The sequence below is a fragment of the Exserohilum turcica genome (genome assembly GCF_000359705.1).
Source record: "Exserohilum turcica Et28A unplaced genomic scaffold SETTUscaffold_2, whole genome shotgun sequence".
NCBI lineage: Eukaryota > Fungi > Ascomycota > Dothideomycetes > Pleosporales > Pleosporaceae > Exserohilum > Exserohilum turcicum.
Genome location: NW_007360025.1, coordinates 1440048 through 1467872, shown reverse-complemented (window position 1 = coordinate 1467872; position 27825 = coordinate 1440048). Strand labels below are relative to the sequence as shown.

General features: G+C 50.9%; 15 protein-coding genes across 15 annotated transcripts; 6 read left to right on the top strand and 9 right to left on the bottom strand.

Annotated features, from left to right (window-relative positions):
• Positions 1 to 84: 84 nt before the first annotated feature.
• Positions 85 to 882, top strand: SETTUDRAFT_19432 (glycoside hydrolase family 11 protein; the record flags this gene model as incomplete). The annotated part of the gene is made up of 3 exons (XM_008026721.1): positions 85 to 232; positions 285 to 414; positions 477 to 882. 3 exons carry the CDS (start codon positions 85 to 87, stop codon positions 880 to 882), a joined length of 684 nt encoding a protein of 227 aa, XP_008024912.1.
• A 605-nt stretch (positions 883 to 1487) lies between these two features.
• SETTUDRAFT_153682 (uncharacterized protein) lies at positions 1488 to 2906 on the bottom strand (the record flags this gene model as incomplete). The annotated part of the gene is made up of 2 exons (XM_008027282.1): positions 1488 to 2693; positions 2754 to 2906. 2 exons carry the CDS (start codon positions 2904 to 2906, stop codon positions 1488 to 1490), a joined length of 1359 nt encoding a protein of 452 aa, XP_008025473.1.
• Positions 2907 to 3276: 370 nt separating this feature from the next.
• Positions 3277 to 4245, bottom strand: SETTUDRAFT_89579 (uncharacterized protein; the record flags this gene model as incomplete). Its single annotated transcript, XM_008027281.1, has 4 exons — positions 3277 to 3499; positions 3550 to 3626; positions 3678 to 3880; positions 3930 to 4245. The coding sequence occupies 4 exons, from the start codon at positions 4243 to 4245 to the stop codon at positions 3277 to 3279; spliced, it is 819 nt and encodes a 272-aa protein (XP_008025472.1).
• A 1351-nt stretch (positions 4246 to 5596) lies between these two features.
• On the top strand, positions 5597 to 6237 carry SETTUDRAFT_88467 (uncharacterized protein; the record flags this gene model as incomplete). The annotated part of the gene is made up of 2 exons (XM_008027280.1): positions 5597 to 5766; positions 5817 to 6237. 2 exons carry the CDS (start codon positions 5597 to 5599, stop codon positions 6235 to 6237), a joined length of 591 nt encoding a protein of 196 aa, XP_008025471.1.
• Positions 6238 to 7254: 1017 nt separating this feature from the next.
• Positions 7255 to 7971, top strand: SETTUDRAFT_31223 (uncharacterized protein; the record flags this gene model as incomplete). The annotated part of the gene is made up of 1 exon (XM_008026849.1): positions 7255 to 7971. One exon carries the CDS (start codon positions 7255 to 7257, stop codon positions 7969 to 7971), a length of 717 nt encoding a protein of 238 aa, XP_008025040.1.
• Positions 7972 to 8463: 492 nt separating this feature from the next.
• Positions 8464 to 10089, bottom strand: SETTUDRAFT_163031 (uncharacterized protein). The gene is made up of 4 exons (XM_008027279.1): positions 9935 to 10089; positions 9746 to 9886; positions 9552 to 9685; positions 8464 to 9497 (listed from the first exon to the last, which is right to left on the bottom strand). Exons 1-4 carry the CDS (start codon positions 10036 to 10038, stop codon positions 8773 to 8775), a joined length of 1104 nt encoding a protein of 367 aa, XP_008025470.1. The 5' UTR covers positions 10039 to 10089; the 3' UTR covers positions 8464 to 8772.
• A 779-nt stretch (positions 10090 to 10868) lies between these two features.
• Positions 10869 to 12773, bottom strand: SETTUDRAFT_163030 (uncharacterized protein). Its single transcript, XM_008027278.1, has 3 exons — positions 12721 to 12773; positions 11391 to 12664; positions 10869 to 11338 (listed from the first exon to the last, which is right to left on the bottom strand). The coding sequence occupies exons 1-3, from the start codon at positions 12761 to 12763 to the stop codon at positions 10943 to 10945; spliced, it is 1713 nt and encodes a 570-aa protein (XP_008025469.1). The 5' UTR covers positions 12764 to 12773; the 3' UTR covers positions 10869 to 10942.
• A 163-nt stretch (positions 12774 to 12936) lies between these two features.
• On the top strand, positions 12937 to 15336 carry SETTUDRAFT_163029 (uncharacterized protein). Its single transcript, XM_008027277.1, has 5 exons — positions 12937 to 13052; positions 13245 to 13376; positions 13435 to 13882; positions 13932 to 14415; positions 14462 to 15336. The coding sequence occupies exons 2-5, from the start codon at positions 13254 to 13256 to the stop codon at positions 15093 to 15095; spliced, it is 1689 nt and encodes a 562-aa protein (XP_008025468.1). The 5' UTR covers positions 12937 to 13052; positions 13245 to 13253; the 3' UTR covers positions 15096 to 15336.
• A 1171-nt stretch (positions 15337 to 16507) lies between these two features.
• On the bottom strand, positions 16508 to 18221 carry SETTUDRAFT_41397 (uncharacterized protein; the record flags this gene model as incomplete). Its single annotated transcript, XM_008026926.1, has 4 exons — positions 16508 to 17183; positions 17493 to 17994; positions 18041 to 18116; positions 18171 to 18221. 4 exons carry the CDS (start codon positions 18219 to 18221, stop codon positions 16619 to 16621), a joined length of 1194 nt encoding a protein of 397 aa, XP_008025117.1. The 3' UTR covers positions 16508 to 16618.
• A 183-nt stretch (positions 18222 to 18404) lies between these two features.
• On the top strand, positions 18405 to 19639 carry SETTUDRAFT_163028 (uncharacterized protein). The gene is made up of 3 exons (XM_008027276.1): positions 18405 to 18570; positions 18720 to 19055; positions 19110 to 19639. Exons 1-3 carry the CDS (start codon positions 18442 to 18444, stop codon positions 19260 to 19262), a joined length of 618 nt encoding a protein of 205 aa, XP_008025467.1. The 5' UTR covers positions 18405 to 18441; the 3' UTR covers positions 19263 to 19639.
• A 79-nt stretch (positions 19640 to 19718) lies between these two features.
• SETTUDRAFT_88198 (uncharacterized protein) lies at positions 19719 to 20750 on the bottom strand (the record flags this gene model as incomplete). The annotated part of the gene is made up of 2 exons (XM_008027275.1): positions 19719 to 20252; positions 20307 to 20750. The coding sequence occupies 2 exons, from the start codon at positions 20748 to 20750 to the stop codon at positions 19719 to 19721; spliced, it is 978 nt and encodes a 325-aa protein (XP_008025466.1).
• A 504-nt stretch (positions 20751 to 21254) lies between these two features.
• Positions 21255 to 22022, bottom strand: SETTUDRAFT_31215 (uncharacterized protein; the record flags this gene model as incomplete). The annotated part of the gene is made up of 1 exon (XM_008026848.1): positions 21255 to 22022. The coding sequence occupies one exon, from the start codon at positions 22020 to 22022 to the stop codon at positions 21255 to 21257; it is 768 nt and encodes a 255-aa protein (XP_008025039.1).
• Positions 22023 to 22538: 516 nt separating this feature from the next.
• Positions 22539 to 23429, bottom strand: SETTUDRAFT_31214 (uncharacterized protein; the record flags this gene model as incomplete). The annotated part of the gene is made up of 3 exons (XM_008026847.1): positions 22539 to 22796; positions 22856 to 22878; positions 22922 to 23429. 3 exons carry the CDS (start codon positions 23427 to 23429, stop codon positions 22539 to 22541), a joined length of 789 nt encoding a protein of 262 aa, XP_008025038.1.
• A 1442-nt stretch (positions 23430 to 24871) lies between these two features.
• SETTUDRAFT_89567 (uncharacterized protein) lies at positions 24872 to 26005 on the top strand (the record flags this gene model as incomplete). Its single annotated transcript, XM_008027274.1, has 3 exons — positions 24872 to 25023; positions 25081 to 25704; positions 25783 to 26005. 3 exons carry the CDS (start codon positions 24872 to 24874, stop codon positions 26003 to 26005), a joined length of 999 nt encoding a protein of 332 aa, XP_008025465.1.
• Positions 26006 to 26461: 456 nt separating this feature from the next.
• Positions 26462 to 27342, bottom strand: SETTUDRAFT_31212 (uncharacterized protein; the record flags this gene model as incomplete). The annotated part of the gene is made up of 3 exons (XM_008026846.1): positions 26462 to 26956; positions 27027 to 27185; positions 27277 to 27342. 3 exons carry the CDS (start codon positions 27340 to 27342, stop codon positions 26462 to 26464), a joined length of 720 nt encoding a protein of 239 aa, XP_008025037.1.
• Between the last annotated feature and the right edge of the window lie 483 nt (positions 27343 to 27825).

Here is a 27825-nt window from a genome sequence, read left to right as displayed (position 1 = left end):
ATCCTGGACCAGCCTCGAAAACAGGAGCACAACCACCGCACATCACTTCCTTTCGCTTCAACGACTTTGAGTACATCATTCACAATGGTTTCTTTCACCTCCATCATCACTGCTGCTGTTGCGGCCACTGGCGCTCTCGCCGCCCCCGCTACCGACATCGCTGCCCGCGCTCCCAGCGACCTCGTTGCCCGCCAGAGCACTCCCAACGGCGAGGGAACCCACAACGGCTGCTGTAAGTTGTTTCTCAGAGCCATACAAACACACTAGCTGACCCATCTCTCTAGTCTACTCCTGGTGGTCTGATGGCGGTGCCCGGGCTACCTACACTAACGGAGCCGGAGGCAGCTACAGCGTAAGCTGGGGAACTGGCGGCAACCTCGTCGGTGGAAAGGGCTGGAACCCAGGAACTGCCCGGTAAGCCACCCTTTTGCTGCAGCATGTATAACGCATTGCAGCCCTGACTAACACACTCAAAGCACCATCACCTACTCGGGCCAGTACAACCCCAACGGCAACTCTTACCTCGCCATCTACGGCTGGACCCGCAACCCGCTCGTCGAGTACTACGTCGTCGAGAACTTTGGCACGTACGACCCGTCGTCGCAGGCGCAGAACAAGGGCACCGTCACCTCGGACGGCTCCTCGTACAAGATTGCCCAGTCCACCCGCACCAACCAGCCGTCCATCGACGGCACCAGGACCTTTCAGCAGTACTGGTCTGTTCGTCAGAACAAGCGCTCGTCCGGCTCCGTCAACATGAAGACGCACTTTGACGCCTGGGCCAGCAAGGGCATGAACCTCGGTTCTCACTACTACCAGATTGTCGCTACTGAGGGCTACTTCTCCTCTGGCAGCGCTTCCATCACTGTCAACTGCCCGTAAATAGGGTTAGCTTCACCCTTTATTCATGGCCATGGCTTGACTGCAGTCTTGGCTACATGATGGGCAATGCTGAATCGCGCAAAGCATGTGCGATTATGTGTATGTGTGTGTGGTGCTGGTTTATTCTTCTCTTCTGTAAATATCTTATCCTTCTGTGGGAGCCTCGTTGATCGTGGAGACAATGACAATGTTTTCTTGTCTTTGGCTATTGCAAAATCAAAAACTCTTTTTTTCGCTGTTGATACTATGGAATATGGATTCTCCCTGAAATGCTGCTTACTCGTGACGTTGTATGTTTTCCAGTTCCTGGGATCTTTGGGAAAAAAAAATAAAAGAAAATTCAACAGGCTTTGTTCGTAGGGATCCTGTGATAAAGGTGGTTGGAATAGAGATGTGTGGGTATGCGAGGAAGATTTTGGAGTGAGGATGAGTTGAACGAGTGGATACTTACTTGAATATCAATGGAAAAAGTCATGGTGTTGGAAGCAACCCCCTGCGTAGTCTACTTATGGGATAACAAATCAAACGTCCAACTGCTCTCCTTACAAACACCACATAAGATATCTATGTCATATTCTCCCCTTTGGCAAAGGTCCCGCTACGGATCAGACGGGGTCATTATACAACGGCATGGTTCCCGGCGTCAATCTCAACGCGTCCTCGAGAATCTCCAGCGCACGATCAAGTTGCTCCTCTGTAACGGTAATGGGAGGAGCGATTCGAAACACGCCGCCAAACGAGGCCATAGTCGCCAGCTGGGCCCACAGCCCCATTTCCTCCATTCTGCGTGCCACGGCTGCACCGACTTCCGGAGCCCCGGCTTTGGTCCTTCTGTCGCTGACAATCTCCACGCCGGCCATGAGGCCGCGGCCGCGTACGTCGCCGATGCAGCCGTAGCGAGACTGGAGGCGCCGCAGTCCTGCTTGCAGCTTGATGCCGAGACGCTTGGAGCGAGCGCAGAGATTGTCTCTAACGACGATTTCGAGGACTTTGTCGCCGACGGCAGCGGGGAGGGGGTCGTTGATGTGTGTGGTGTAGAACAAGAAGGCGTTGTCTTTTGCATGCTTGGCAATCTTATTCGAAGTCAAGACAGCGCTGAGCGGGATGCCATTTCCGAGCGTCTTGCTGAGCGTCAGGATGTCGGGAACGACGCCCTTGTCTTGGGCGTGGTGCGTGAAGGCAAACATGTCGCCTGCGCGGCCCAGTCCCGTCTGCGCCTCATCGATAATCAGCAACATGTGCCTTTTCTCACAGTGCTCTTTGAGCGCTTTCAGATAGCCCGCCGGAAGCTCTAGCATGCCGCCGCTCGAAAGAATGGGCTCGATAATCACGGCTGCGAGAGACCCGCAGGACTGCTTGTCCAGCAGGTCGAAGCCATAGTTGAGCTCCGTCTCCCAGTCATACGTCCCATCCGCCTTCCGGAATATCGAGCGGTAGGCATTGGGTGTGGGCAGAGCCAGGTTGCCAATCATGTTGGGGCCGTAGCCCGAGCGACCAGCATGATACTGGGCACCGAGAGACGCGCCCGTCATGCCATGCCAGGAAGCAGCCAGGCCGACGATTTCGAATTTCCCAGTGAAGAATTTTGCCAGGCGGATTGCAGCTTCGTTGCTCTCGCCGCCGGTGCTCAGGAAAAAGGCTTTGTCGAGGCCAGCTGGTGCGACGCCCGTTAGGCGTTTCGCCAGACTGATGACAGGAGGGCTGATCATGCCGCTGAAGACGTGGTCGAGATGCTGCGCATGACTGCTAATTACCTCGACGACTTCGGGGTGACCGTGCCCGATTAGTGTGCTCATTTGGCCTGAAGTGAACTATCGACTTTGATATTAGTATTTGCTTGCGGCTTTATGGAACGATTCGAAGTAACGTGCATCCATCATTCGGTGGCCAGAGGCAGTCTCCACATAGATGCCATCTGTAGACGTGATGATCTCGGGGTGAAAGGAAGTTCCGTAGGTAAGCAGGCAATCGTCTGCATCGCGTTGAAGCTGCTCAACATTGGCATTGTCGTATGGCCGAGACATTGTAAATTTACTAGTCAGGTAACAGACGAAGAACAGTATTCGAGACCGTCTTTGCTGTCATGGAAAGGAGACATGTGGCTAGATATGTTGTCGAGTAGAGCGGCATACGTGCAGGGTCCGTCTTATCTTTCCCGACGGAGAGGGTGGGGAGTGAACAGCAGCGGGTTGGCTGCGGGGATACTAACTACATACGTGCTTTCGCGTTATGTACGGATGGCGGTTTAGCCACGATAGTCGCTTGGGAAGATGACATTGCGTGAGTCTAGCACAGACACCACTACGAATTCTTCCTAGGGCGACGTATGTCGAGTAGAAAGCAAAGCCAATCGCGATAAGTAAGCCATTGCAATGACGGGCCAAGTTGCCTTGCTTACACACCTAACTTTCCCTCTCCCCATCCACCATCAACATACCATGCTGCTTTCGTAACGTGTGCTGCCTCGTCCCCGAGCAGAAATGCAATAGACCCAGCAATCTCCCATGTCTCGGGTAGTTCGCGGTTCAAGATGCACGGGATATTGTCCTTGTTGAGGTGGAATTCGCCAGCAGGAGAGTTGAACGGCTTGGTCATCATCTCTGTATTGAAACAGCCACTGCTGATTGTTAGGTTCCAGATATACATATTTCGACGTCTTTTACTTACGGGCACATGGCGTTGACTCTGACTCGTCTCGGTGCTCCTTCAAGGGCAGCAACCTTGGTCAATCCAATTAGACCGTGCTGGTACTCAGTCAGTCTTGTTCACATACAGTTAGTATATAAGAGTCTCACCTTTGCAGCAACATATGCTGAAGCGCCGTACATTGCGTACTGGCTTGCGATGCTTCCTACGTTAACGATTGAACCACCATCTGTGATCACCTTCATCTCTTCCTTGAGACAGTGAAAGGTACCGACGACATTGACATTGACTAGTCTTGCAAAGTATTCCGGGTCCAGATCTGTAAGTGGAAAGATGTCGCGTTGCTCCACCGCTGCATGAATATATCAGCCAGTGCAACATGGCAGATCAACAGAGCTTACCAGCGACGTTAGCGGCGCCGTCCAGCTTTCCAAATTTCGTTACTGTCTCTTCAATCCATATCCGAACACTATCCAGGTTGGAAATATCAACAATCCACGTGCAGTAACGTCCCTTTGCATTAGGGAGTTCACTGTCGATCTCTTTGGTAGCTTTGGATAGATTTTCCTTTGATGTCGCGCACATTGACACGGTAGCGCCTCGTATCAGCAAGTATTTGCATAGGGCCAAGCCTAGTCCTCGACTGGCTCCAGTAACAGCAATGACTTTGCCTGCGAAAGGGAGCAGATTGACCGCGTACGGAAGTGAGGACGTCATATCACCCATGATCACGGAATAGATGAGACGGCGTGAGTATCCGGAAAGGCGGAAGGAAATGCACGGTCATCCAGAACTTATATACATGACAGGCGATATAGAATACAAATACCTTTGGGCGATCCGGATTGCAGACGCTCACCTGATGATTTCCAATGCACTGCATCCTTTAGTGGGGCTGTACATATGCGTGCCGTGGCTGTATTAGGGAATCCCTGGATATGGCCCACCCACCCATCTCCTTTTGGCTGATTGGCTTCAAATACAACGGGCTAGCATTTATACACCGCATGTATGTGATCGCCCAGAGGCGGTAGAGTGATTTATTCAACAGGCGTGACCTGGATTGTTTTGGAATCGTAGGACGGCTAGGTCTTGGATACTATCAATTGCACAACGCATCATGACCGTTTTGGGCCGATCGCAGTACCGAAGGGCAGAATTTGTTTCATCATTTGTGCACCCAGATCACACAATCTCTTCGTTCACGACCTCCAGGCACTGGCTTGATAGGACCGCTCTGCTGGTACCGTCGTGCCATGCAAAGATGTGGCACAGTGTGTGTGTTGATCTTCGATAGACTCTTCTGCCCCTCATAAGATTTCAGCCATTTTCTTCTTGTTTTGCGCCTCATATTCCTTCCTTACTTACCCAGAGATGGATTTTTCATCCACCTACGTGGCGGAGCCACCGCCTGGTCAAATTAGATATCCAATTGATCCTCCGAACCTGCACATGGAACTCACGATTGTGGGAGTGTCAACCACTGCAGTAGCTTTGGTGGCGGTGACTCTACGTCTCTTTACGAGAGCACGAGTAACCGAGATGGGAGTTCATGTCAACGACCGTAAGTTGACCCTTTATTCGATTCGATTAATCCGATCAAAAGCACTAACAACTTGAATGATAGACATGGCAGTTATCGCTATGACCTTCAGCCTTGCATTGCTTGTTTGCAATTTCCCACGTGGGTCTCATTTCCGTTAACAAACTGGCAAGGCTAAGCATTGCGTAGACATGCGATCTGGCCTGGGCTACCATATCTGGGACGTAAAAATAGACAGCTTTGTCTCGCCATTCCAGAAGGTATGCCTCCATCCAAAACTTGGGCTTTTGGCCTCAATCTAATAGCAGAACACAGTGGACGCTCGTCGGCACGATCCTATACGCTACAAGCCTCGCCTTCTCGAAACTCTCAATTCTCCTCTTTTACAGGCGCTTGTCGCCGCATACGTGGTTTCGCAGATGTGTTTGGCTGCTTATTGCCATTGTCGTCCTTTATGCAACAGTTTACAACTTCATTAGCATCTTTGGGTGCACACCAATAGCTGCGACCTGAGATCTCAGGTTGATGCATGAGGCAAGGTGTATGAATCAACTGACCAAGTACATGGCGCTTTCAGTCCTGAATATCATCATCGACGTGGCCACTCTGGCACTCCCGATACCTATAATTGTCGGACTGCAGATGCCCATGAGGCAGAAGATCACCATATGTAGGATTTTCGGCACGGGTGCGTTGTAGGTTTTATCCATCACCAGTGGGAATGCTTCGCTGATCACCTAATCAGTGTATGCGCGGTTGCTATTCGACGGACAACACTTTTGCCATCGCTCATGGTCTCTACCGACTATACCTGGGATGCAGTGGAGCAGTTCGAGTGGTGCTTTGCAGAAGTCAATGCCAGCATTCTCTGTGCATGTGCTCCTGCACTAAAACCATTTTTCTCTCGCTATATTCCTGGACTACTGAGCAGCCACTTCCGCAGCCGGGATCACCATGGCTCGCCCAAGAATACTGGTCCATCGTTTCAAAGCTCACCATCACATGTCAGTGGCCAGAGTAAGAGTAATACCTATGAGATGGAAGTGCACGACAATGTATCTATAGACACTACGACGAACCAACAAAATACAGCGGACGATGAAATGAGACTTTGGACGCGTAACGCAAGTGGAGGAAATAGTATGACTGGAACGAGTACCCTGTGAACCCACCAGATCTATCGACGAAAGCGAGATGCGGCTGCTTTAGAGACTAGGAAGCTTTTTTCTCAAAAATATATTATTTGGGGGATCCTACGGGCTGTATTCTCAAGGCCAGTTTTCAGCACCGACTTCACATAGAAAGAGCGAACAATGAAAGAAAATATGTTAAAAAGTCTTTGGAAACATTTCAGAAGACTCACAGACTCCAAGATCACACGTTGGTAATGATCGACGTCGTGGTAGATCATTTTACGACGGGGGTATTTCCCCAAAAATCACCTCATGAACGCTAATGCACGAAAGCACGTGCGAACTACCGTGCTTTTTCTTTTACTATTTCGCGCTGCATAAGTGCTGCAGTTTCTGCATGCGTTAAGCTCTGCCCAGACTATGGTTCATGCACTGACGGCTTTACTCTTGCTGATCTGACATGTAGTCCTTGTTGTCGACATGTGTCCGTGAGTGTGTGTGAATTATAGTTTTACTTTTGAAAATTCTCATGGAGGATTCATAAAATCATTCTTGGGATTATACTTCTTGCTTGAGAGGCCTTTATTATGAGAGTCATCTATGGATTCAATCGCTATGTTACAACATAGATGGTACACTCCTTCACTCACTGTGGAATATAATGTGTTTTGCCATGTAATTACCGTGATATCATTTCTTACTAAGTGAGATTGATGCTAGATAGCAAGTTCATGATAGGGTGGTGGTTACTGGGACATTTAGCATCACTTCCGCGTAAGTATTCGCGCTATCCTTACAGAATTTATATCACTATCCTACTGCTATTACTTCACCAGCCAGCGACTACGAGAGGATCCCCGCTATCTGGTAGTTATAAAGTAAGATTGCTTTCAACCCCACAAATCTTCAGCACCTACGACTTTCTACTACACTCAACAGCACCTTTTGACCACTCAGCAACACTTCAAGACACCTCAATGTCGCGTAAGCCTTAACAATCGTCATGTTTGACTACACACTGACCGCATCCACAGTGATCAAATCATCAAAATGCGGTACGCAAAGCGATACAGGAAGGGCCAGTTGCTCAAGCTACTCCAAGCCGCATGTCCCAGTGCTCTAGCAAGCTTTCCCGACCCGAGCACCTTCGAGTTCCGAGTTATCAATAGAAAAACCTATCTCCGAATCGGACGAAAGACAGGATACAGTCGGCTTTGCCCTGCATGGGTCAAGATGTCAGGTTCATGCAAGCCGTGGCTAGATGTGCGCTCGATCGACAGTGGAATCTTGAGCCTTGGCTATTGTACTTTTCAAGGCGAGGGTATCTTTAGCGCCATTACTGGAGACGCTGGGGGGTACGCTTGGAGCAACGAGATGAAGGCACTGGTATCCTTTGTCTTTGTGTACGCTGGCCAAGCCGAGATGTTTGCCGACTTCGACTGGGGAAAAGGCTTGCCTATTTTTATTGAAGTTCTCGAGCTGATTGAGGTACGTGAGAAGGCCAAAGAACGCGGAGAAGATGAGAGCGAGAGCGCAAGTGTGACTAGTGACGAGAACACCCAATCCGTAGCAGATGAAGATACGTATGACAGCGAATCCGACGAAGAAATCGGTACTAGCTCCTCAGAGCGCGAGGAGGAAGATGCTGGAGAGCCTTCGGAGTCAGATACATCAGCTCAGAAGATTGCAGAAGCTGAAAAGAAGCGGTCTCTCAGCCCTACAGGCGACGACGAGGTGCTTACCTCGAAGAAACCTCGGTTTGATTAAGTCATATTCAGCATCCAGGCTACAAAAGAAGTAAGGAACTTTGCCAAAGACATAGATGAGAAAGATGCTAATATTTCTTCAAGACCCCTAGCGCGGTATTTACATCATCTGCTTCTTTTCTTACGTTCCTTGCTAGCTGATGATGCGAATTCAGTCAGACATTCACCAACGAGTCGATCTCCCATTTACATACACCTTGACTTATCTCACCAGTATCTGATTTTCAATTTGAGTTTTGATTTTTGATTTTCAGAGACAAAATCTCACTTATTGGTCATCAAAACATGGATTTTGAAAATGCAACATGGGAGCTTTGGGGAGACGAGGCACATGGGTCGGATATGGGCATGCGGTATGGCATACAACCGCGAAGCCTACGTCTGGGGACAAAGAAGCAGTATTCGATTCTATTCAGAAGCCTTTAGTATTGAAATGCCGTTTTACAAGATTGCAATCACATAACAACTTCTTTTTATTTATCCAACTCATTAAGGGTATCATTCAAACAACCTATCACAATACACGACTAAAACCGTCGGATGCAGCACGCCCACTACATACGTACCACAAAAAAAACATTGCTAAAGAGCGTGCCATATGATTGCAATGCCCGAGTTCCGCATTCCCTTATCAAAAAGAAGGAACTTCAATGCTGCAATCTAGCGTTGATCTAAGAGAAGGCCAAAAGCCAATTACAAAATCTCAACCCATCTAAGAAGACATGTCGCAGCTTGGATAGATGTTGTCAAAGTAGAGGCAAAAAATCAAGAGAAACCTCCTGACCTCAAATTATCCGATAATTTACATCCTCTCACTAGACAACTCGTTCATGTTGGGTGGCACGGGTGGCACGGCGGGAGACGGGCTGGGCGAATACTGTGGTACAGGACTTATAGATCCGCTTTCCGCGTAATACGAGTGCGTCTGGTGATGCTGAGCCGTGGTCACGGATGTTGTCGTCTGATCTGGGGACATGCTGTATGAGCCTTGCGACTGCTGCACATATGTTGAGTGAGCATTGGGGTCGTAGTGGCCGTATGGCTGCTGAGCAGGAGCAAGAGCAGGAGCAGGGGCAGGAGGAGGCACTTGCTGGACCTGCGGCTGAGGAACAGGCTTCTGCTCATGGTAGTACTGGACGCCTGCGGGGGGCTGCTGGGGGCTTTGTTGCTGCATTTGGGAAGGAGGCAGAGATGTTTGTTGTGTGGGTTGAGTGATATTGGCGTTGTTGGTTTGGTTGTGCTTCTTGCGTCGAAGCCAGAACCACACTCCGAATATGATGGCGCCGAGAACGACGACACCGCCTACGACACCGCCTGCTATGGCACCAACTGGTGTTGATTTACCCTTTGAGTCATTTTTGCCATTGGTTTGGTCCAAGCCGGGCCCCAAGCTGGAGATGGATGTCACGCGCTCAGATGCGATGACAGAAGCCGAGGTAAAGGATACGGTGACTGGGGCTATAGAGGACTTGGATGTGCCTGTGGCCGATGATACTGAGCTTCCGGTTCTTGTCGTGGATGCCGATACTTCAACATGGACTGTCAGAGAGACTGTTTTGTCATGTAGTAAAGAGCACATACCAGCTTCGGGTGTTTTCATGTAGATGATACCACCAACACTCGTCTTGGCATCGCACCAATAATTCGTCAGAGGATTTTTGTCGTTGATATCTGTCGCCAGCTCCCAATAACTACATGTGCTGGATGATCCACCGCTGTGCCACTGTCATCAGTCACTATGGCCAAGACGTATATCAATCCATGAGTTGACGCACCAAAACAAAGAAGTAGTCGCAAATACGACCCAATCACTCGAGCAGGTAAAGAAAGTGCATGGCTTCGACACGTCGCAGATCTGAAATAGGTTGTCGGATGTTGCGATGATATTGCCTTGATCATTTGCCGTTATTGTATCCCCTTGCAAAAGTCAGTGATGGACAGTAAAGACTGCGTAGGTTGAATCACAAAAAGTAGTGCCATCATATTCGTTTGTGGAGATGTATCCGATAGTAGTGACGGCCCTCCTAATTAACGGTGCTGTGGTGATTGTGGCAGGCGGCGCTGACATGATAGCAGCGACACTATCCTGGACAAGAAGGGCGACCAACAAGGGACCGAACATATTGCGCGCCATGGTTGCAAATTCTGATAAACAAAGTGTCAAAGAGCGAGGAAACTCTTTGGCTAAATGTAGATTTGTTCAAGCCCTGTACCATAACGTTGGGCTATGAGAAATGCTAATTGCTCTGCCGCAAGGCGCCCATGGACCCACTGAGGCTTGCACGTCAGTACAAATACGGGGTCAAAACATTGAAAGGCTGTTCAGCTGGAGATAGCGTGCCAAGAAGCTCGTACTTACTTTACGGTGTACAACAAAGCGGCATCAATTGTGTAGAGACAATAGTGTCTTTTCTTTCTGATCCTACAACATGTATGCCGGTTTCGCGCGTCTTTGAGATCCATACTTGGTATTTTTCATTGTTGCCATGTCAAATTCCGAAGTCGCTCGTTGTAGGGACAGCGGCTGCACAACAGTTAGATGCACATGGAACGTGGTGTAGCGATGTCCAGGGGTAAGCGAGCTGAGCCAGCAAAGCCAACAGACAGGATCAGCCTTGCATGTCCGTAGATTTGATAGGTCACGATGATTGCTGCCAAGCACATGAATCGCCATTTCAGGTGACCGCCAGGCACCTTTCGGTCCCTTTTTTGACAGACATGGCTCACCGGTTGGCAGACAACGTTTCCTGTATAACACCATTTGGCTGACCCCTCACTCTTTTATGGTTTAGCACCACGGTGTGCCTTGCACACACGGCTCGGTTGTTAAATTTAAAAAGTTAGTGCACCTTGGTCTGGTAGCGGGGTGTGGGCAGTGCAGTGGGGGTTGTGCACGTGGGCGCTTCGAAGCCTTCATTACGCTGTCGTTATCTTTTCTGGACTATCTCTTTCTTGTGCCGATTCTAATGGTATCAATGTCCATGTCCATCGTCACCGCCTCCTTGCTCCTCCGGGTCCAGCTTGATCAGGGTATCGATTCGCATAATGGCAACGCATGCTTCTACTGCCGACTTCAACTGCTTGACCTTGCTCATGCTGGGTTCCAGCACTCCCGCTTTCAAGCTGTCGTGTACCTTGCCGTTGGCCAGATCTAAGCCGTAGTTCTTGTAGTTCTTTGACTTGGCAAGCTGCTTGGCGTCTTGCGAAGATGGGTCTGATGGGTTCACTGTGCGTTGTGAAAGGGCGTGTCGTGATCTTAGGTTGGCAACAAGCTCAGTGGCATCCTTGGCTGCGTTGATAGCAAGAGTCTTGGGGATGGCTAGCAGGGATTGCGCAAAGGCAGCTATCGCAAGCTGTTCACGAGAACCCTGGGTACATGCTTAGTCTTGTGATGATATCGGAGATTTTAGATGCACTTACCACTGACGTCGCCCACTCTTCTAGGTAGATATGCAACGCAGTTTCAACGGCACCGCCACCCGGGACAATGCGTCCGCTCTCTAGTGTGCGCTTGACGGCAGACAGCGAGTCATGCACGGATCGCTCCATCTCGTCAAGGGCGTAGTCGTTGGCTCCTCGCAGGATGATGGATGCAGAGGAGAAAGTCTTGGTGCCCTTGACGAGGATGCACTCGTCATCCGAGATGCGCTCTTGTGACACCTCCTCTGCATAACCCAAGTTGGCAGCCTCGAACTTCTCGTCGCCGTTCAGGTCGGACAGTGTGCTGACCAGGGTAGCGCCGGTGGCCTTTGCTATCCTTCGGAGATCCTCCTTCTTACACCTTCGCACTGCCATGGCGCCCTTCTCGACGAAATGCTTCAGGCAAAGGTCGTCGATGCCCTTTGTGGTCAGGATGACGTTGGCACCAGCCTTCAAGATCATCTCGATACGCTCAGTAACGATGCCTGCCTCGCGCTCGCGAATCTTCTCTAGCTGTTCTGGGTCGTCAATGGTGATGTGTACGCCCAACTTCATGCGCTCCTTCTGCAGGTTGATGTCCAGGCAGGCAATCTTGGCGTCAGTGATGCGGGTCTTCATGGCTTGCGAGGCGACTGTGCAGTTGAGGGCATAGCCCTTGACGAGTATCGACTGGGTGGCGCTCTGACCATGTGCCTTGAGGATGTTGACTGCCTTGACTGGGTATTTGACCTCGTTCTTGTTGTTTGTCATCTTGACCGCGGTTATGGCGTCGACCACCATGTTGGCGAAGAAGTCCGAGTCGGAGCCGATGATCTTGCTGGACATGGATGTCTTTGCAATGTTGACGAGCGAGTCGCGACCGAGGGCGTCGACCTTTGTGCTGATGTTCTCGTTCATGTACTTGACCGCCTCCCTCAGTGCCAGCCTGTAGCCTGTGATGATGGTCGTGGGGTGGATCTTGTTCTTCATGAGCTCGTTGGCTCTCCGCAGCAGCTCCGCCGCTATTATGACCACCGACGTTGTGCCATCTCCGACTTCCTTGTCCTGCTGCTGTGCGAGGTCGACGAGGATTTTGCCTGCGGGGTGCTCGATGTCCAGCAGACTGAGGATCGTGGCACCGTCGTTGGTCACCGTGACATCGCCAATGTCGTCGACCATCATCTTGTCCAGACCCGAGGGTCCAAACGAGGACTTGACGACATTTGAAATGGCCTGGGTTGCGAGGACGTTCTGGTCGCGAATGTCCTGGCCGCTGATTTTCGTGCCTCCAAGGACTGTCTTGTCGTTAGCCGTCTGCTCGTGTGCCGCTGCCCGAGCTTCGCAAGCTTACACAGAGTCCCTCCGCTGCGTGACTGCTCGAAAATGCCTGCCATTTGGTCGTCGTGTAGCTGTTTGGCTGTGTTGTAGCTGCCAGTACGCGGTCCAGAAAATCTCCAAGCACGCCCGCCCGCGTCGGCGAATTGTCGCTCCGCTGCTGTGCCAGTCGCGCTAAAGTGGACCCTTGCGCCGATGACTCGGCCCCTCCACACATTGGGCTGGAGACTCACACGAGCCTACACCAAGGCAGTCTTTCTGACTTGAGTCTCTGCCTGTCACCGTCATTCACCTGCTCTCTGCCGCTTCTAACGCGTTGAAACCCAGCTCTTCGTCCCTCAATTGCATGTAAGCTACCCAAACTCGCGTCGCGATACCCCGCTTGCCCCACCAATACCTCCTATATCTTCTGTACCTCCCATATACATACCAGATCGCATCTGCGTATACCTGCCTCAGTCTTGGCCTTCAAAAGATCTAGAGCCCTCTTTTGGCCACTTCTTTTCCTGTAACAGTGCTAACATTGGTCGTCTACAACAGACCCTCAGCATGGCGGAAGCTACAGCAGCCGACGGGAAGATGAAGGATCTTTCCATTTCCGAGACGCAGAAGAGCAAGAAGGATGGCAACCCTCAAAAGGCTGCCAAGAAGCCCCAGCAGCAAAAGAAGAAGGTCAGTCGCACACATCTTGGGCGCGTTTACACTTCTTTCCCTGCTCACCGCATGTTAGATTGAGGGATCTGCGCTTATCGGTATCGATGTCGCGAAAGAGGTCGACCTTGGAGAGTGGTACCAGCAGGTCATTACCAAGGGCCAGATGATCTCGTACTACGATGTCGCCGGATGTTATATCCTCGAACCCTCGTCCTATGCCATCTGGGAAAACATCAAGTCCTGGTTCGATGCGCAAATCAAGACGCTCAAAGTCCGAAACGCCTACTTCCCCATCTTTATCAGTTCAGACAACTTGGAAAGGGAGAAGGAGCACGTCGAGGGTTTTGCTGCTGAGGTCGCCTGGGTCACAAAGGGCGGCAAGTCTGACCTGGAGAAGCCCGTGGCTGTGCGCCCGACATCCGAGACTGCCATGTACCCCTACTTTGCTCGCAAGATTCAGTCTCACCGCGACCTACCTCTGAAGCTCAACCAATGGAACAACGTCGTTCGGTGGGAGTTCAAGCGTACGCTCTCCAAACTATCTGTCTTGATGCGTTGTCTAACCTTGTCCAGACCCCATGCCATTCATTCGATCTCGAGAGTTCCTTTGGCAAGAAGGCCACACTGCGCATCTGACAAAGGAGGAGGCTGGCGCAGAAGTTCTCCAAATTCTGGACTGGTACTCCGATGTCTACCAAAACCTGCTCGCTGTTCCTGTTGTCAAGGGTACCAAGACGGTCAACGAGAAGTTCCCTGGAGCCGACTACACCACCACTATCGAAGGTTTCATCCCTGCTACAGGTCGTGGCATCCAAGCGGCCACTTCTCACTGTCTAGGCCAGCACTTCTCAAAGATGTTCAACATCACTGTCGAGGACCCACATGCCAAGGAGGCTGGAAAGTCAGAGCACGTTCACGTCTGGCAGAACTCGTGGGGTCTGACCACTCGCTCAATTGGTGTTATGATCCTAACTCACGGTGACAACCGAGGTCTGGTCATTCCTCCTCGAGTGGCTGAGATCCAAGTCGTCGTTATCCCTGTCGGCGTCACAGCCAAGTATGTTCTCTAATTCATCTGAGAAAAGCGTTACTAATTTTGGCAGGATGGCGCCCGAGGCTAAGGAGGATCTTTACAACAAGGTCAAGAAGATTGCAGATGATTTGAAAGCCGCAGGCGTTCGTGTTGAAACCGATTACCGTGAAGGCTACTCTCCCGGATGGAAGTTTAACGACTGGGAGCTTAAGGGTATCCCTCTACGAATCGAGTTCGGCCCTAAGGATGCTGAGAAGGGTGTTGTCACCACCTCCCGCCGTGACATCGACGACAAGGACGCTGCACGTGGTACCATCAACGTTGACAGCCTCACAGAAGAAGTGCCCAAGCTACTTGAGCAAATCCAAAAGGACATGTTCGAAAAGGCTGACAAGGTCTTCCGCGAGCGCCGTGTTCAGCTCACCAACTGGGACGATTTCGTTCCTACTCTCAACGGCAAGAACGTTGTTTTGGTTCCTCACTGTGAGGGTGAGAAGTGCGAGGATGAGGTTAAGGCCAAGAGCGCCAGGACAGCCTTGGGTGATGGTGTTGCCGAGGACAAGCAGGCCCCTGCCATGGGCGCAAAGAGTTTGTGTATTCCTTTTGACCAGCCTGAAGGGATTGAGCCTGGCAAGACCAAGTGTATCAACCCAAGCTGCTCGACTCCGGCCAAGCAGTGGATCTTGTTCGGACGAAGCTACTAGTGGAGCGCTATTGGTCGGGGTTTGTGGAGTCATTTCTTGTTTGAGCATTTGGTGGCATGGAGTTTGGTGGCACGGTGTTCGCCGCATGGGGAAGAGTTTGTCGTTACACTAACCATTCTCGACTTTATAATGCCCGGTACGGCCCTTAGCATGAAACAAAAAGCTTTGTGCATTGGTCAAAGACCTCTATTTACGCGCGCTCCGCCGACCAGGAACATGTGACCGACACAGCATCAGCAAACAGACAGGAACAAGCTAAGCAAGCCGAAATTTCGAGCATCTACTTACTATCTGTGAATGACAGTGCAAGAGCTTGCTGTCAATACGTCAATATCAACACGGCTTCTTCCTTTCATATAGTCGGCACTTTCGTTCTTGACGAGCAGTGTTACACACTTTCAACTTTGTCTTTCTCCACTGCAACAATTCTTACTACCATGTGCCACAATCTATACCAAATCTACGCCTGTAGCCACCGCAAATTAGTCTGCATCACACCATGTCCGCACGCCCATGCTACAGGATGCCAGCGCACTCAGGAAAGCAATTTACACATATCACAGCCGTCGCAGTCCGCTTCCGCACCGCCAACAAGACCTATTACACCCGCAGCCGCGCGAAGAAGCGACATAACCGACAGATCCCACCAGTCTCAGTCTCAGTCTGCAGTCTACCCTTCGCCCTTACGCGTAGTCGCGTCCTGGCCACCGATACACCAGCAAAGCGCATTCCGCATCGTAGCCACTCATCCACAGCCCGCAACACTACCATCTGCCTACACGCCGCCTAGATCTTCTTCATCTTCGACAACACCGACACCTACATCGTCGCGGGAGCCTTCTCCTACATCTTCCACGGTGCAGCCACTATCTTTCCACGGACGCATGGTATTCGTATCCTCAAAACGAAGAGAAAACTATAGGTAAGTCAGATATCTCGCACTCGTCCTCCCTTTCCACCACCCTTCTTTGCAAATATTCATGAACTCCACCGCGTGTGCCCGGATGAAATAATAACTGGATTATTGATTATTCATGTGCCTTTTTGTTGTAGCACGCAGAAACCAAACTTGTGCCCTTACTACTTCTCGCACTATCTGCCGCGCGGCAACGTACCCTGTCGGAGCTGCTATTTGAAGCCAGAGTGGAGTGGGTATCGTGAGGCGTGGATGAGCCAGTACCAGGATGACCATGTGGGAGTCAAGCAAGAGGACCTGGAAGAGTTGAGTGGGATTTCGGGGTTTAGGGAACGGTTTGGTGGGTAGATGTGGGTGTACACTGGGTATGGCTGAAGGAATGGCATGAGATCAGAGGGTATGAGTGGGATGGGAGGCGAGGCAATGTTGCAGCACTTCATACACGATAACGGGGAGGTAGCGGGGACCAAAGATCAAGATGATCCATTCTTCCTGAGCAATGCTATGCATGTGCCGTGCATCATTTCCAATATGTACCGTAAGTCATGGGTCAGTCGTTCACTCCGTGATGCATCACATCCAGCTCTTTGTCGCGTCTTTGCGACATCTAGCTTGTGTCCATCTCATCGCCTCCCTTGTTCTTCTTCTCCTTCTCAACCGTCTTCTTGACGCCGTCCAGGAACGCCTTGACTGCATCGCCTCCGCCGAGCGGCATGGCACCGCCCCGCATGTAACCGCCGTTCTCGACGTCGACGTTCAGGGCTTGGCTGACTGTCGGCAGAGCACCTGTCTTGAGCGCTTCGGTCAAGCTACCCAGCGCTGCCCGCAGTTGTGGCGCACGCAGAATCCGGCTTAGGACATCAATCTTCTCCTCTCGGCTCAGCGTCTGGATGGCCATCTGCGCAGTCTCCGAGTTGGGGTCGATTTGATCAACGTCCTCGACTTCGGCTTCTAGCAGAAAGGGTGTTGTGGGAAGCTGGGCGCACAGAGCGTCGATGATGTCATCAGATGCGTTTTGAACAGTGGGAACGGTGTGTGAAGGCCACAGGAGGTCGAGGAGGGTAGTGAACGGGGCAGATGCACCCTGGCGTTGCGAGCTGCCGCCCATGTTTCCACCTTTGAGCGAATCCATAAAGTTTGAGACAATAGCGGAGACATCGCCTGCTGCGGCTCTGTCGGAACGTTAGCGCTGTGCTCAGTATCGTGAAGCTTAGAAAAACAAAAGAGCGAGCGCCGTGGCGTGGCCGGTGAGAGGCTTAGCATGATGCTTATTTTCTATTGTTGTACATGAGCAGCCAGCGCCAATATACCATTCTTATTGGATGGGCTTATGCTTCTTTCCCAAACGCCGTACCGTAACAGGATATCTTTGGAGAAGTGTTTCTAAAAGAGACTGGCACAGTCTTCCACAGCAGTTTCGGTGCTTTCAAAGAGTCCACTGCGCCACGACGCCGCATACGATACAAATAGACGGAACCTACGCTCTGCCACCATCAGCACCACCTTCTCGGGACTCCTCGCCTTCTTCTCGGATGTCACCGCCAGTAGCATCAGCTCCTGCGCCTCCGGTGCTACCGTGGCGGTTTCGGCTAGATGAGTGGCCTACGTCTTCCATCGTCTCGTCCTCATCATTGCCGCCGTGCGAGTCGGAGAGACCTGCAAGTTCAGCCTGCACATCAATCTCCTCACCAGTCAGGAGAAGATCAACAATCTGGCCAATCTTCTGATCGCGCTCGCTGAACCAGGCAGCACCACGTGGGTGTTCCGACTTGGATTGTAACCAGAAGAGGTAGCGCTGTGAACTGGAAGAGAACTTGAGGACGTAAATGCGGCCGTCGGTGGGGGATCTGATGTTCTCGGAATCATCGCCGGGCTCTTTGCCGGTGTATGGGAGGAACGAGCCGTCGCCGGGGATCATGATGAGGTCAAGCTCGGACTGGTCCAGAGGCCTGTCACGGGGCCGCCAGCAAAAGTGCACGAATTCTAGAGGCGTCAGTGGGTGCGCGGGATGACGCAGCTGTAGACAAACCATCTTCTCCCTGGTAAAGGTAGACGTAACCGGGAGTCGGTATTGGCTTGACCGTCTGCTGGTTGCCATCTCGGCGCTGTTTACGCGATTAGAGTTGGGAAGGCGATCGGGAGACATGGATGCAGCTTACCGTGAGCTCGCACTGGCCCGCCTTGAAGGTAATTAACGGCTGAACTGACATGTTTGTGGGGATCTTTGTGGTGTTGTGACAATGATGTTCAAGCTGCCTGGGCCTCTTCGGTGGAGCTGGCGGCGACGCGGCGGCAAGCTCCGTGCCCACCGGAACAATGCTCGGCCCGGTCGCGCGTATCGATTGGACAGCTTGGCACACACTGGATTTCACGAAAATCGACTCCATCGCCAACACCACCGACCAGCACTAACGACCACAGCGAAACGAAATGGCGGCCAAACAAGAGGACGTGAAGCCCACCACCAAGACGTTCTCCAAGGGGGAGAGGTCGATACCGCACCACAGCCAAAAGGCCAGCAAGTACTACCCTGCTGAGGACGTCGCTGTCCCCAAGAAGGTACGTTTGCGATAGCGATGGGAGTTTGAAAGAGAAGGACTACATGGGAATTGGCAAGGACCCTCCGTGTGACGGCACGCAGCGGGCGTGCCATTGCGGAATTTTGGCGAGTAGAGCATCTTCTGGAGCTCCGCTAACTGCGACCAAAGGCCCGCAAGACAGTTCGCCCTGCGAAGGTTCGCGAGTCCCTCCAGCCCGGTACCGTCGTCATCCTCCTTGCTGGTCGCTTCCGTGGCAAGCGCGTTGTTGTCCTCAAGCACCTTGCCCAGGGTGTTCTCCTTGTTACTGGTCCCTTCAAAGTTAACGGTGTTCCCCTGCGCCGAGTAAACGCCCGATATGTCATTGCCACCTCCACCAAGGTCGACCTCGCGGGTGTAGACGAGTCGGTTATCGAGAAGGCCAGCCAAGACGGCTACTTCACCAAGGACAAGGCCCCCCACAAGCCCGGCGAGGACGCTTTCTTCAAGCAGGGCGAGAAGCCCGAGGTGCGTAACCACGACGACAGCGCTCCGCGCAAACAAGACTAACGGGTGCAACAGAAGAAGGAGACGTCCAAGGACCGCGTCGAGGACCAGAAGGCCGTCGACAAGGCTCTTCTGGCCACCATCAAGAAGGAGGCCCACCTCGTTGACTACCTCGGTGCCAGCTTCAGCCTCCGCAGCTCAGACAGGCCTCACGCGATGGTCTTCTAAGCGACGGATAACGATCGGGCATTCGGCGTTCAGTGCATGGGATGAAAGATGACTTCGGCAAACTGCAGCCGTACTAGCGAGGACCAAGAACCGCAGCGGCAGGGCAGCCAATTTTTTTCATGGAGGATACCGCCAAGGCATTTACCATAAGACTTTATAACGAGCAAGCGAATCTGAGACGGTCCAGAAGTGAACATTTGGTCTCCGCTTGCGTGATGTCATAGTTGGGCGTTTGAATTGGCGCGGTACATACTGGGCGGTAATCGAGTACTGATGCAAGGAATAGAGATACAGACATTACATTGTTCGACCGATCCCTGCACCGGCTGCCACGCGAACTACCTACATCCAATATGACGTAAGGGTATCAAACCAACAGCAAACCATGATCCCAGGACTGACTGCGCCAATCTGTACTGCCCCATTCTGTGCGCCCAGTATATGTTGATATGCCACTCACTTCCTCCCTTTTCCTTTTTTGGATCTTCCAAATTTGCCCGCAAACCCATTTGCCGCATCCCCTGCAGTTTCAAAAGCCTTTCCAGCCTTGGCCTCCACATTGTGCTTGTCCATCTCCGCTTTCAGATCCTCCACAACATCCTTGCCCAAGGTCGTGTCATGAAACCAGTCCATCACACCCAGGCAGCCATAATTTCCCTCTCCCTCGCTCATCATATGCGCATCAGCGCGACGTGCCATACCTCTCAACATGATGGTCGATGGGAGTACATTGTAGCCGGAGTAGACAAACGTCTCTTCTAGGCTAAAAAGTCCAACCATGATGAGGTAAGTTAATATGTGCATCCGCAGTGCGATCGCTGGGAGATACAGGGGCACAAAGCGATGCAGGAGGTGACAGATGGGATGGTCATAGTTTGCCGCAAAAGAGTATGGGATCCGGATACTGTGGTGCCAACTTTGGTGGAGGTCTGACAGGATGCCACCAGTTGGCGAATGCAGAAGGTGAGTGTGAATGTAGTATTGGAGGACCTGATTTGTGCGTCAGTGCAAATCTACTTGGTAATACGAAAGACAACAACTTACATTCCGCGAAACCAGGCCAATGATGCCATGCTTGACCATTATCCACGGGTTTGGCAAGTGATTGAGTCCCCACCTACTGCCCTTGATGAGTAATAGGCTCTTCATGCGCAACACATCCGTAACGAGAAACTCAATGCCCGCTTGCAACACAACCGTGAGCAACACATTGGCACAGCTCCACGCTACTACTCTCCGGACTACTTTCGCGCCTCCCTTTTGATTACTCGGGATCCCCCATTTCCCCTGGGACTTGAACTCGACAGCAAGGCTAGGCACGCCAATGTCGAATAAAAGAAAAGCCAGGCTAGGGATAATGTACAAGGACAGTCGCAAGACGAGCGGCGCGACGAGTTCCAGCTGCAGCGGAGAATACGATGCGGCAATTGTTGTCCATGCGACAGATAGGAATATAAGGTTCAAGCTGGTCGACCACGAGCTCAGCATTGGAATAGCTAGAAATGAGCCTAGCGGCAAGGCGATAGGCGCTAGGATAGAGGATAGTAGTGCGCTCATCCTGCACGCACAAAAGAAAACAAATGTATTGGAAAAACAAAAGTAGCAACTCAGTAGGGATATGCAGGATGCAATTGTAGTATCGTGCTAGGAGTGGGGAATCCTATGTAGTAGCGCGGGCGATGAGAGAGCATTTTGGTTGTTGATGTCTGCGGCTGTTGTTGAGCGATGACGTAGTGGCGCCGCTGAACTTGGTTTGCTTGCCGGCCGCGTGGGTGATAGTGACGGGTTGGGGTGGGAAACAAGCGAGCGAGCACGAGCGTGGCAACCCCCTGGCCTGCCATTTTGTGACGAGACGATTACTTCAGTGGACGTTGCGATTGGGATTTCAATGGAACAAGTACACCCATGGTGAGAACCACATCTTCGCTTGTTCGGTGGATAGTTTCGGGGGGGGGGTTTCTATTTGTGTGGCTCATTTTCACATCAAGTATCCTAATTTTCTCCAGCTAATTTCCGCAAATCCTCCTTCAACCTCTCGTACTTGATCATCCATCCTTGTGCCGCCCAATTCGCGAACAAAAGCTTATACTGCAGTCCTTTAATTTGTCTCTTAGTTTTCGCGGCGCGCCGCCGGTGTTGACCATGTTTGCGTCTGTGGGCGTGTTCAAAGACTTCAAGAAGTACTTGGGAGGTCTTGGACTGGAGCGTTAGTCGCTCGATCTCTGACAGTAGGTGATGTAGCTTTACTGACGAGACAAGCATATCTGGATGGTCTACTGTTGCGGTATTCTCTTCTCCATTGTCTCCATCAGCAAGGGAGGCCTTGGGCCATCCTTCGCATAGTTCTCGGAATACTGGTTGGAAATGGTAGCGAAGTGGGTTGTTGGATACCTGAAGGTACCCTGGTTGACCCATAGCCATGATGCTATACCTGATGAAGGCATCAAATACATCTGGATGGCCCAGCGCATTCTGCTGTGCCTCTCCATCCCATAGCTGGGAGTAGGGCTCTTCAAGCGTGAAACTGCCAACCGGGATCCATCCATCACCGTCGATGTATGTGATCTGGCCATGGCAACTCCATAGCAGCGCCCAGACAGCGGACTGTGAATCTACGGATGAATACCCTATTTTGACTCTCGGTCCCAAAGGGCTCGATTTGACAATCGCATATGTGTTTGGATCGGGTAGCGCTCGGAACGCGGTTGGAAAGTTAGCCTCGGCATAGGCTGCGAGCTCGGAGTAACTGGCGAATGGCATTCTGCACAGTTATGTGGGTATCTGCGATTGGGGCTTAGTGGCCTTTCTGGGGTTCAGATTACAAAATACCAATCTCCTGCTTTCTTATATTAGACTTCGATCGCGACTAGAAACAACGGGGCTTGCATGTGCGACACAGGACATGACATGGACACATTCAAGGCTCAAACCCAGATGATTCACAGCAGAAGTCCACACGAGTGCTACAAAGTACTTGAATTTCATTGTTCAAGTTTCATATACTGCGCACAAGGTCAATGACTGAAAATGGGTACGGTGTTGTCATTGGAGACAAGGTACGTCTTTGTTCCCAAGATTGTCTGTGACCACAATCAATGCCCGTATCACGAAAACAGCATTATCCCTACAGAATTCAAAGCCCTTGAGATATTATCAAGCAAGCTTTCCAGCAGCCCTAAATTCCGCTTTTTTTGAACATGGCGCGTCGACTACGAGTTGACTAGACGTCACCTATTCATCCCATAGTAGCGTTCCATTGACATTCAAGACACTGACTCAGTTCACCTTGTCCGACTCCACAGTACCGAGACTGGCGAAGATAGCCTCTCTAAGCCTCTCATATCTGCTCTTCCACATGACGGCTTCCTCCTTAGCCCTCCTCAACTCTGTGTTCAACTTACATTCAAGTTTTTCCTTCTCCAACTTTGATTCCTGTTCTCGAAGCTCCAACTCTCCAAGCGCTACCTCATCTTTGAGCGCTTGTACCTTGAAAGCTTCGTAACAAGCATGCATACGCTGCAGCTGATCTTCAAACTATTTCTCCTTATTAGTAAGCTTGTATGAGACATCAGGAGCTAAGAATATTTGCATACCGTGGTGATGTCGGATTTCTCTGCTACTTGTCAGTGTGAGTGCACGATGCATGATGGAAAACTTACCTTCTGCAATGCTTTCCCTCTCCTCGGTGCCTGTTGCTTGCCCATCTGCAATCTTGGCACACGCACTCCGAAGCTGCTGTGCATATAGCAGGAATTCAGAACGAGCCGGGTCGACAGGTACCGACTGGCCAAACGACTCGAAATAGTAGCGGAGTACAATGTGCAGATCTCGCACTGAAAAGTAGGGTACGCCATGCGGATACAAGTAACAGAATGGTGCATCGAAGACAACGTTGTGTGGTGAGATGACACTGTTGGTTGCGTCTTCCCTCCGCAGTTCAAATCCGCTCCCGGCCACCACGGCATAAACAGGCTCCGGCTTGAGATAGGGTTTGGAGAACTTGCTAATGGCGCGTGCTTCACCTACCCGCAACTTGAACTGGTCTCCAAACTTTTCCGTCTTGCAGTTTGTATGCGGCGGGAGCTTGGCGAAATCTTTGAGGAAATGCTTCACTGCGTATGCCTGTAGCACCTCGAGAGGGATATGAGTCGTATATGTGGTAGACATGGTGGAAAAGCGTAGACCTAGTTGCTGGTGGTGAAAGAGGGAAGTGGGAGAGGTGGAGGTTCCTGTAATTGAGGCTGAGCTTTTGTAAAGACCAAAGCGTTTGCACGTTTTCCCTTCTCGGCTTATACATTATCGTGAATCACTAATAAGACACACGATCTCGCTATCCTACTAACATTTGCATCTGTGCTCGTTGAATGTTCGTAATCAGCAAACTTAATCCAAGAGATATCTTGCAAGGCTGGCCTTGCTGTGTTGAGAGGTTGTAATGCAGATGCTATTTTGGCAGGTGAAGACAAGAGTTGAGTTGGTTACTAATGGGATTATGGAAGCTTGATTTCCATTTACATAACGAATTCGTATCATTCATGCTAATATTGACACTTGTAACGATAAGTAGAGTGGTGGATCTCACTTAAGACAAGATGTAGTACGTGTCAATGCTAGACCAAGATATCTGTCTTAGAGTCTTTCTAGACATTTACCTCAATTTATTTAAAATTTTCGTTGCAATATCTTGACTCATATAGCCAGAGATGAATGATAAGACTAGAAATTTAGAAAGGGAATTCCTTGGATATTCAGTATGGTCCTGGAGAAATACATGTCTAGTATAAGGTGATTAGGCAATGGGCGATAAACCCTCCATGCTTTAACCAGAGAGATCACATCGCACGCATTATATTCGATAACAAAAAAATAGATTCTCTTCGGTATTAAAAACAGCCATTGCTTACATACAGCATTCGGTGCTAAACTCACGGCAAGCGATATCGGCACGGTCATATACATAGGCCTCGGTAACCCCATACGCCCTTCACATGACATACGCCCTAGCAAGTACCGGACAGGAACTGGGGATGCATCACACCAACCTCTAATATAAAACCAACGACAGCGCTGTATCATAACGCATGTCGCAATATTGCGGAATAAGACGATATGTGGTGACGTCTGCGGGGCTCTCGGGGCAGGCGGAGAAGTCGGAGAGAACATCCCCACCAAAAATGGCAATCTACAACATGAGAACTCGGTTTCTGAGCAATGTTATTTTACATGTTGAAGATATCTGAAAGATTGCATCAAATAATAGCATCTATTCCAGACGAGTTGAAGATAGCAAACTGCCTCTAAACGTGCTGAAAATGCTTTCCCATGCAACCGTCGCATAGCCCCTCATGTCCGAGTAGTCCGAATCCCCAAACGAGAGCGTGCGTGGGGAGGAGCGGGGCAAAGCCATCTGTATTTATCATCACGACAATTTCCCCCCCCTCCCCAATATCTAGTAGGACATCCGTCAATTCCAATTTTAATACATGAACTTGGCTTTGCAAGCATTCCGCTCGACTCAATTGCTTTGCAGACCAACAATTGCATCAACCCGACTCTTAGCTATTAGTACGCACTTCGGCTCAAGGGCGCTACCACTCAGTATCCGAACCATGGCCTCGCTTCCAAAGACAATGAAGGCGGTGTATATCGAGAAAACGGGCGGAACAGAAGTCCTGCAGTACAAGGATGTACCTGTTCCTGAACCCAAGGAGGGCGAGGTGCTAGTCAAGAACGAGTTCATCGGCATCAACTACATCGACACGTGAGTTTGGCTCTCCTCCACCCCTTGCAATCAATCGCTCAAATACATTTCAACCAGATACTTCCGCTCAGGCGTCTACAAGGCACCAAGCTATCCCTACATTCTCGGCCGCGAAGGCGCGGGCACCATCGCAGCTCCAGGCCCCAATGTTCCCAGCGACCTGAAGCCCGGAGCGCGAGTAGCCTACATGGCTAGTTCTGCATATGCAGAGTACGTGGCTGTGCCTACCACGTACACGGTGCCTCTCCCAGACTCGATTTCCGCAAAAGTAGCTGCTGCATCGCTTCTCCAGGCGCTTACTGCCGTGACGCTGATTCGTGAGGCGTATCCCGTGCAAAAGGGCGACTGGATCCTTGTTACGGCCGCCGCTGGCGGCGTCGGCCTGTGGCTGTGCCAGTTGCTCAAGGCGGTTGGCGCACGCGTTATTGCGACGGCGAGTACGGAGGAGAAGAGAAACTTGGCCAAGGAAAACGGCGCAGAGGTGCTGCTAGAGTACCACGAGGACGACCGAGGCGTTTTTGTGAAAAAGGTGCTTGAGATTACGGGTGGCGAGGGCGTTCACGCGGTTTTCGATTCCGTTGGCAAGGCGACGTTTGATAGCTCGCTGGCTGTCGTTAGGCGGAAAGGAACCATGTGTTCGTTTGGTAACGCGTCCGGGCCTGTGGAAGGATTTGCTCTTGCGTAAGTTTCCCTTTCCCCTTTTTTCTCTGTTCAACATGCACGAATCTTTCTGGAGCAACATTGCTGATACACTGCTAGCCGTCTGTCGGCGAAGAACATCAAGCTCGTCCGGCCTACGCTGTTCAACTACCTCGCTACCCGCGAGGAAGCCTTGGCTGCTGCAAACGAGTTGTGGAACTTTATTGAAAAGGATGGACTAAATGTCAAGATTCACGATGTTTATGATTTAAGCGACGTGGTGAGGGCGACACAGGACATTGAGAGCAGGAAGACGACTGGAAAGCTGCTTCTGAAGCCTTAGATTGAATTACTAGCGAATCTGTAAGGTTGCAAGGAATTCAGAATGCAACCGCATACGCAAGTCGCTCCATCTGAACGTCGTAGCCCAATATGTGCGGCTATCTCTCAAGTCGCCGTGAATATTACCCATACTAATCAATCCCTTCTCAAATGCAAACCTTTACCTAGACTTTCCTTTCAATCATTCAACCTTCCTACTTCATTCATCCAGCCCATATCGCATCGCTTTCCCCCAAATTGAGACACACTCCTCGAGCCACTGTAGAGTCCCTATTGAAGATCGCATTAGCAGCTTTTTTGCTGTGTGAACGAAAATGCTCACATTGCTCCATAAGAACGTATCGCTCAGATAAATACATTGTCAAAGGACAGTGAGCCAGCGCGTACTCCTGCAGAGTCTTGATACAAACGCATGGTCAGAGCTGCAAAAGACCAATTCAAACCGGGGGGGTCGAGACTAACGCTCATGAGTGATGTCCTCAGCATCCTGCTTGGCCTCTTCTTCGGCGTCGTAGAAGACATCGCCTTCCTCATCTGCACTGACTTCCTTCTTGACAACCGTCTTGCGCTTAGGCTTGGGAATGATCTTGGTAGTGCTCTTGGACTTGACACGCTTGGGCTTCACATCGAAAAGCTCTTCATCGTCTTCCTCGTCGGGTTCTGGTTTGAACTTCTCATCTGCGTCAGCAGTCAAAGCAGGTGTATTGACGGTTGAGCGCTTGCGCTTGACGCTCGGGGATGCTGCATCATTCTCGGCCGCCTTAGTGCCCTTCTTGACAGCGGACTTGGGAGTGCTCTTGGGCTTGACAGGAGTGTTTTTGACTGGTGAGCTTGGAAGTGTGTTTGGAGCCGTGACGTTCTCTTCGAAAGCCTTCTTCATGCGAGAGTACCGCTTGGACGCTGCACCAGCTGTAGTATCGCATTTGCTGGCGATGGCTTCCCAGTTAGGGGCCTGCGTTGCTGTCAGTCGCGGTTTCGAGTTGTTGAGAAAATTTACGATGAGAGGGAAGGTTAAAACCTACATTTGCACGTGTACTATGCTTAACGCAGAGCCAAAGAAAGCCATAGGCCGAGGCACTGGGCGTCTCTCCCTGGTCTATGGCTTTCTTGAGACGCGACCAACGCTTGGTAACCGCGCCCTTGTTGAGGTTGAGAACATGGCCGATAGCATCCCAATCAATCTACCGCCGATTAGCCTAATGCTTGATGGGTAGGATGTTCAAGGGCGAAGTTGGTAATGCTGTTGTAGACAAACGGAGGGCCATGACTTACAGTGGGATTGTTATCGTACGTCAAAACCAGGTAGAGGAACTGGATGTTCTCGGCCTCGGTAGGCATCTCGATGAATGCAGACACACGTGGGTGCTGTTGTTGGAACGAGGGTTTTTCTGGCGTCGCAGGATATGTTGTAGAGTGTAGGAGTAGTAGAAGATGTTGACAAGAAGGGTCCCACGGCTGTCTTTAAATCCTCAGTGAAGGCGTGATATCATAGGCGAGTGACTGTGTGCGACACACAGCCATGGTTAGCGTCTTTTTTTCGCAGAACTATCAAGGTTTGTGGTGAAGGTGAGTCTGAGAAAGTCTTGGTGAGAGTGAACTCTAGCGCTAGAAGGGGTAGGAGCGTCGACGCGTAGACCGAGAGTGGGTCACTCGATACAAGGCCACACGCCAGAAACAGAAAGACTGAATGGCGTGAGGCTCCAATGCTGCTATATCTACCTTGGGTCTTGAGGGATATACAATAAACGCATGGCTTTTCGACTTCCAATGGGTATGGAACCTAAGTACACTACCTAGACATAACAAGACGTCGCTCTTTGT

Excerpts from the sequence above, each read along its gene's own strand:
- SETTUDRAFT_163031 (XM_008027279.1), bottom strand. The coding sequence starts at position 10,038 with ATGTCAGCGCCGCCTGCCACAATCACCACAGCACCGTTAATTAGGAGG. Across the intron at positions 9,686-9,745 it reads GCGACTACTTCTTTGTTTTG|CGGTGGATCATCCAGCACAT; the intron begins GTGCGTCAACTC and ends ACAGTGGCACAG. Across the intron at positions 9,498-9,551 it reads CATGAAAACACCCGAAGCTG|TATCGGCATCCACGACAAGA; the intron begins GTATGTGCTCTT and ends TCCATGTTGAAG.
- SETTUDRAFT_163030 (XM_008027278.1), bottom strand. The coding sequence starts at position 12,763 with ATGGCAGGCATTTTCGAGCAGTCACGCAGCGGAGGGACTCTGT. Across the intron at positions 12,665-12,720 it reads ACGCAGCGGAGGGACTCTGT|TCCTTGGAGGCACGAAAATC; the intron begins GTAAGCTTGCGA and ends ACGACAAGACAG. Across the intron at positions 11,339-11,390 it reads AAGAGTGGGCGACGTCAGTG|GGTTCTCGTGAACAGCTTGC; the intron begins GTAAGTGCATCT and ends GCATGTACCCAG.
- SETTUDRAFT_163029 (XM_008027277.1), top strand. The coding sequence starts at position 13,254 with ATGGCGGAAGCTACAGCAGCCGACGGGAAGATGAAGGATCTTTCCATT. Across the intron at positions 13,883-13,931 it reads CGTTCGGTGGGAGTTCAAGC|ACCCCATGCCATTCATTCGA; the intron begins GTACGCTCTCCA and ends AACCTTGTCCAG. Across the intron at positions 14,416-14,461 it reads CCTGTCGGCGTCACAGCCAA|GATGGCGCCCGAGGCTAAGG; the intron begins GTATGTTCTCTA and ends TAATTTTGGCAG.
- SETTUDRAFT_163028 (XM_008027276.1), top strand. The coding sequence starts at position 18,442 with ATGGCGGCCAAACAAGAGGACGTGAAGCCCACCACCAAGACGTTCTCC. Across the intron at positions 18,571-18,719 it reads ACGTCGCTGTCCCCAAGAAG|GCCCGCAAGACAGTTCGCCC; the intron begins GTACGTTTGCGA and ends CTGCGACCAAAG. Across the intron at positions 19,056-19,109 it reads AGCAGGGCGAGAAGCCCGAG|AAGAAGGAGACGTCCAAGGA; the intron begins GTGCGTAACCAC and ends CGGGTGCAACAG.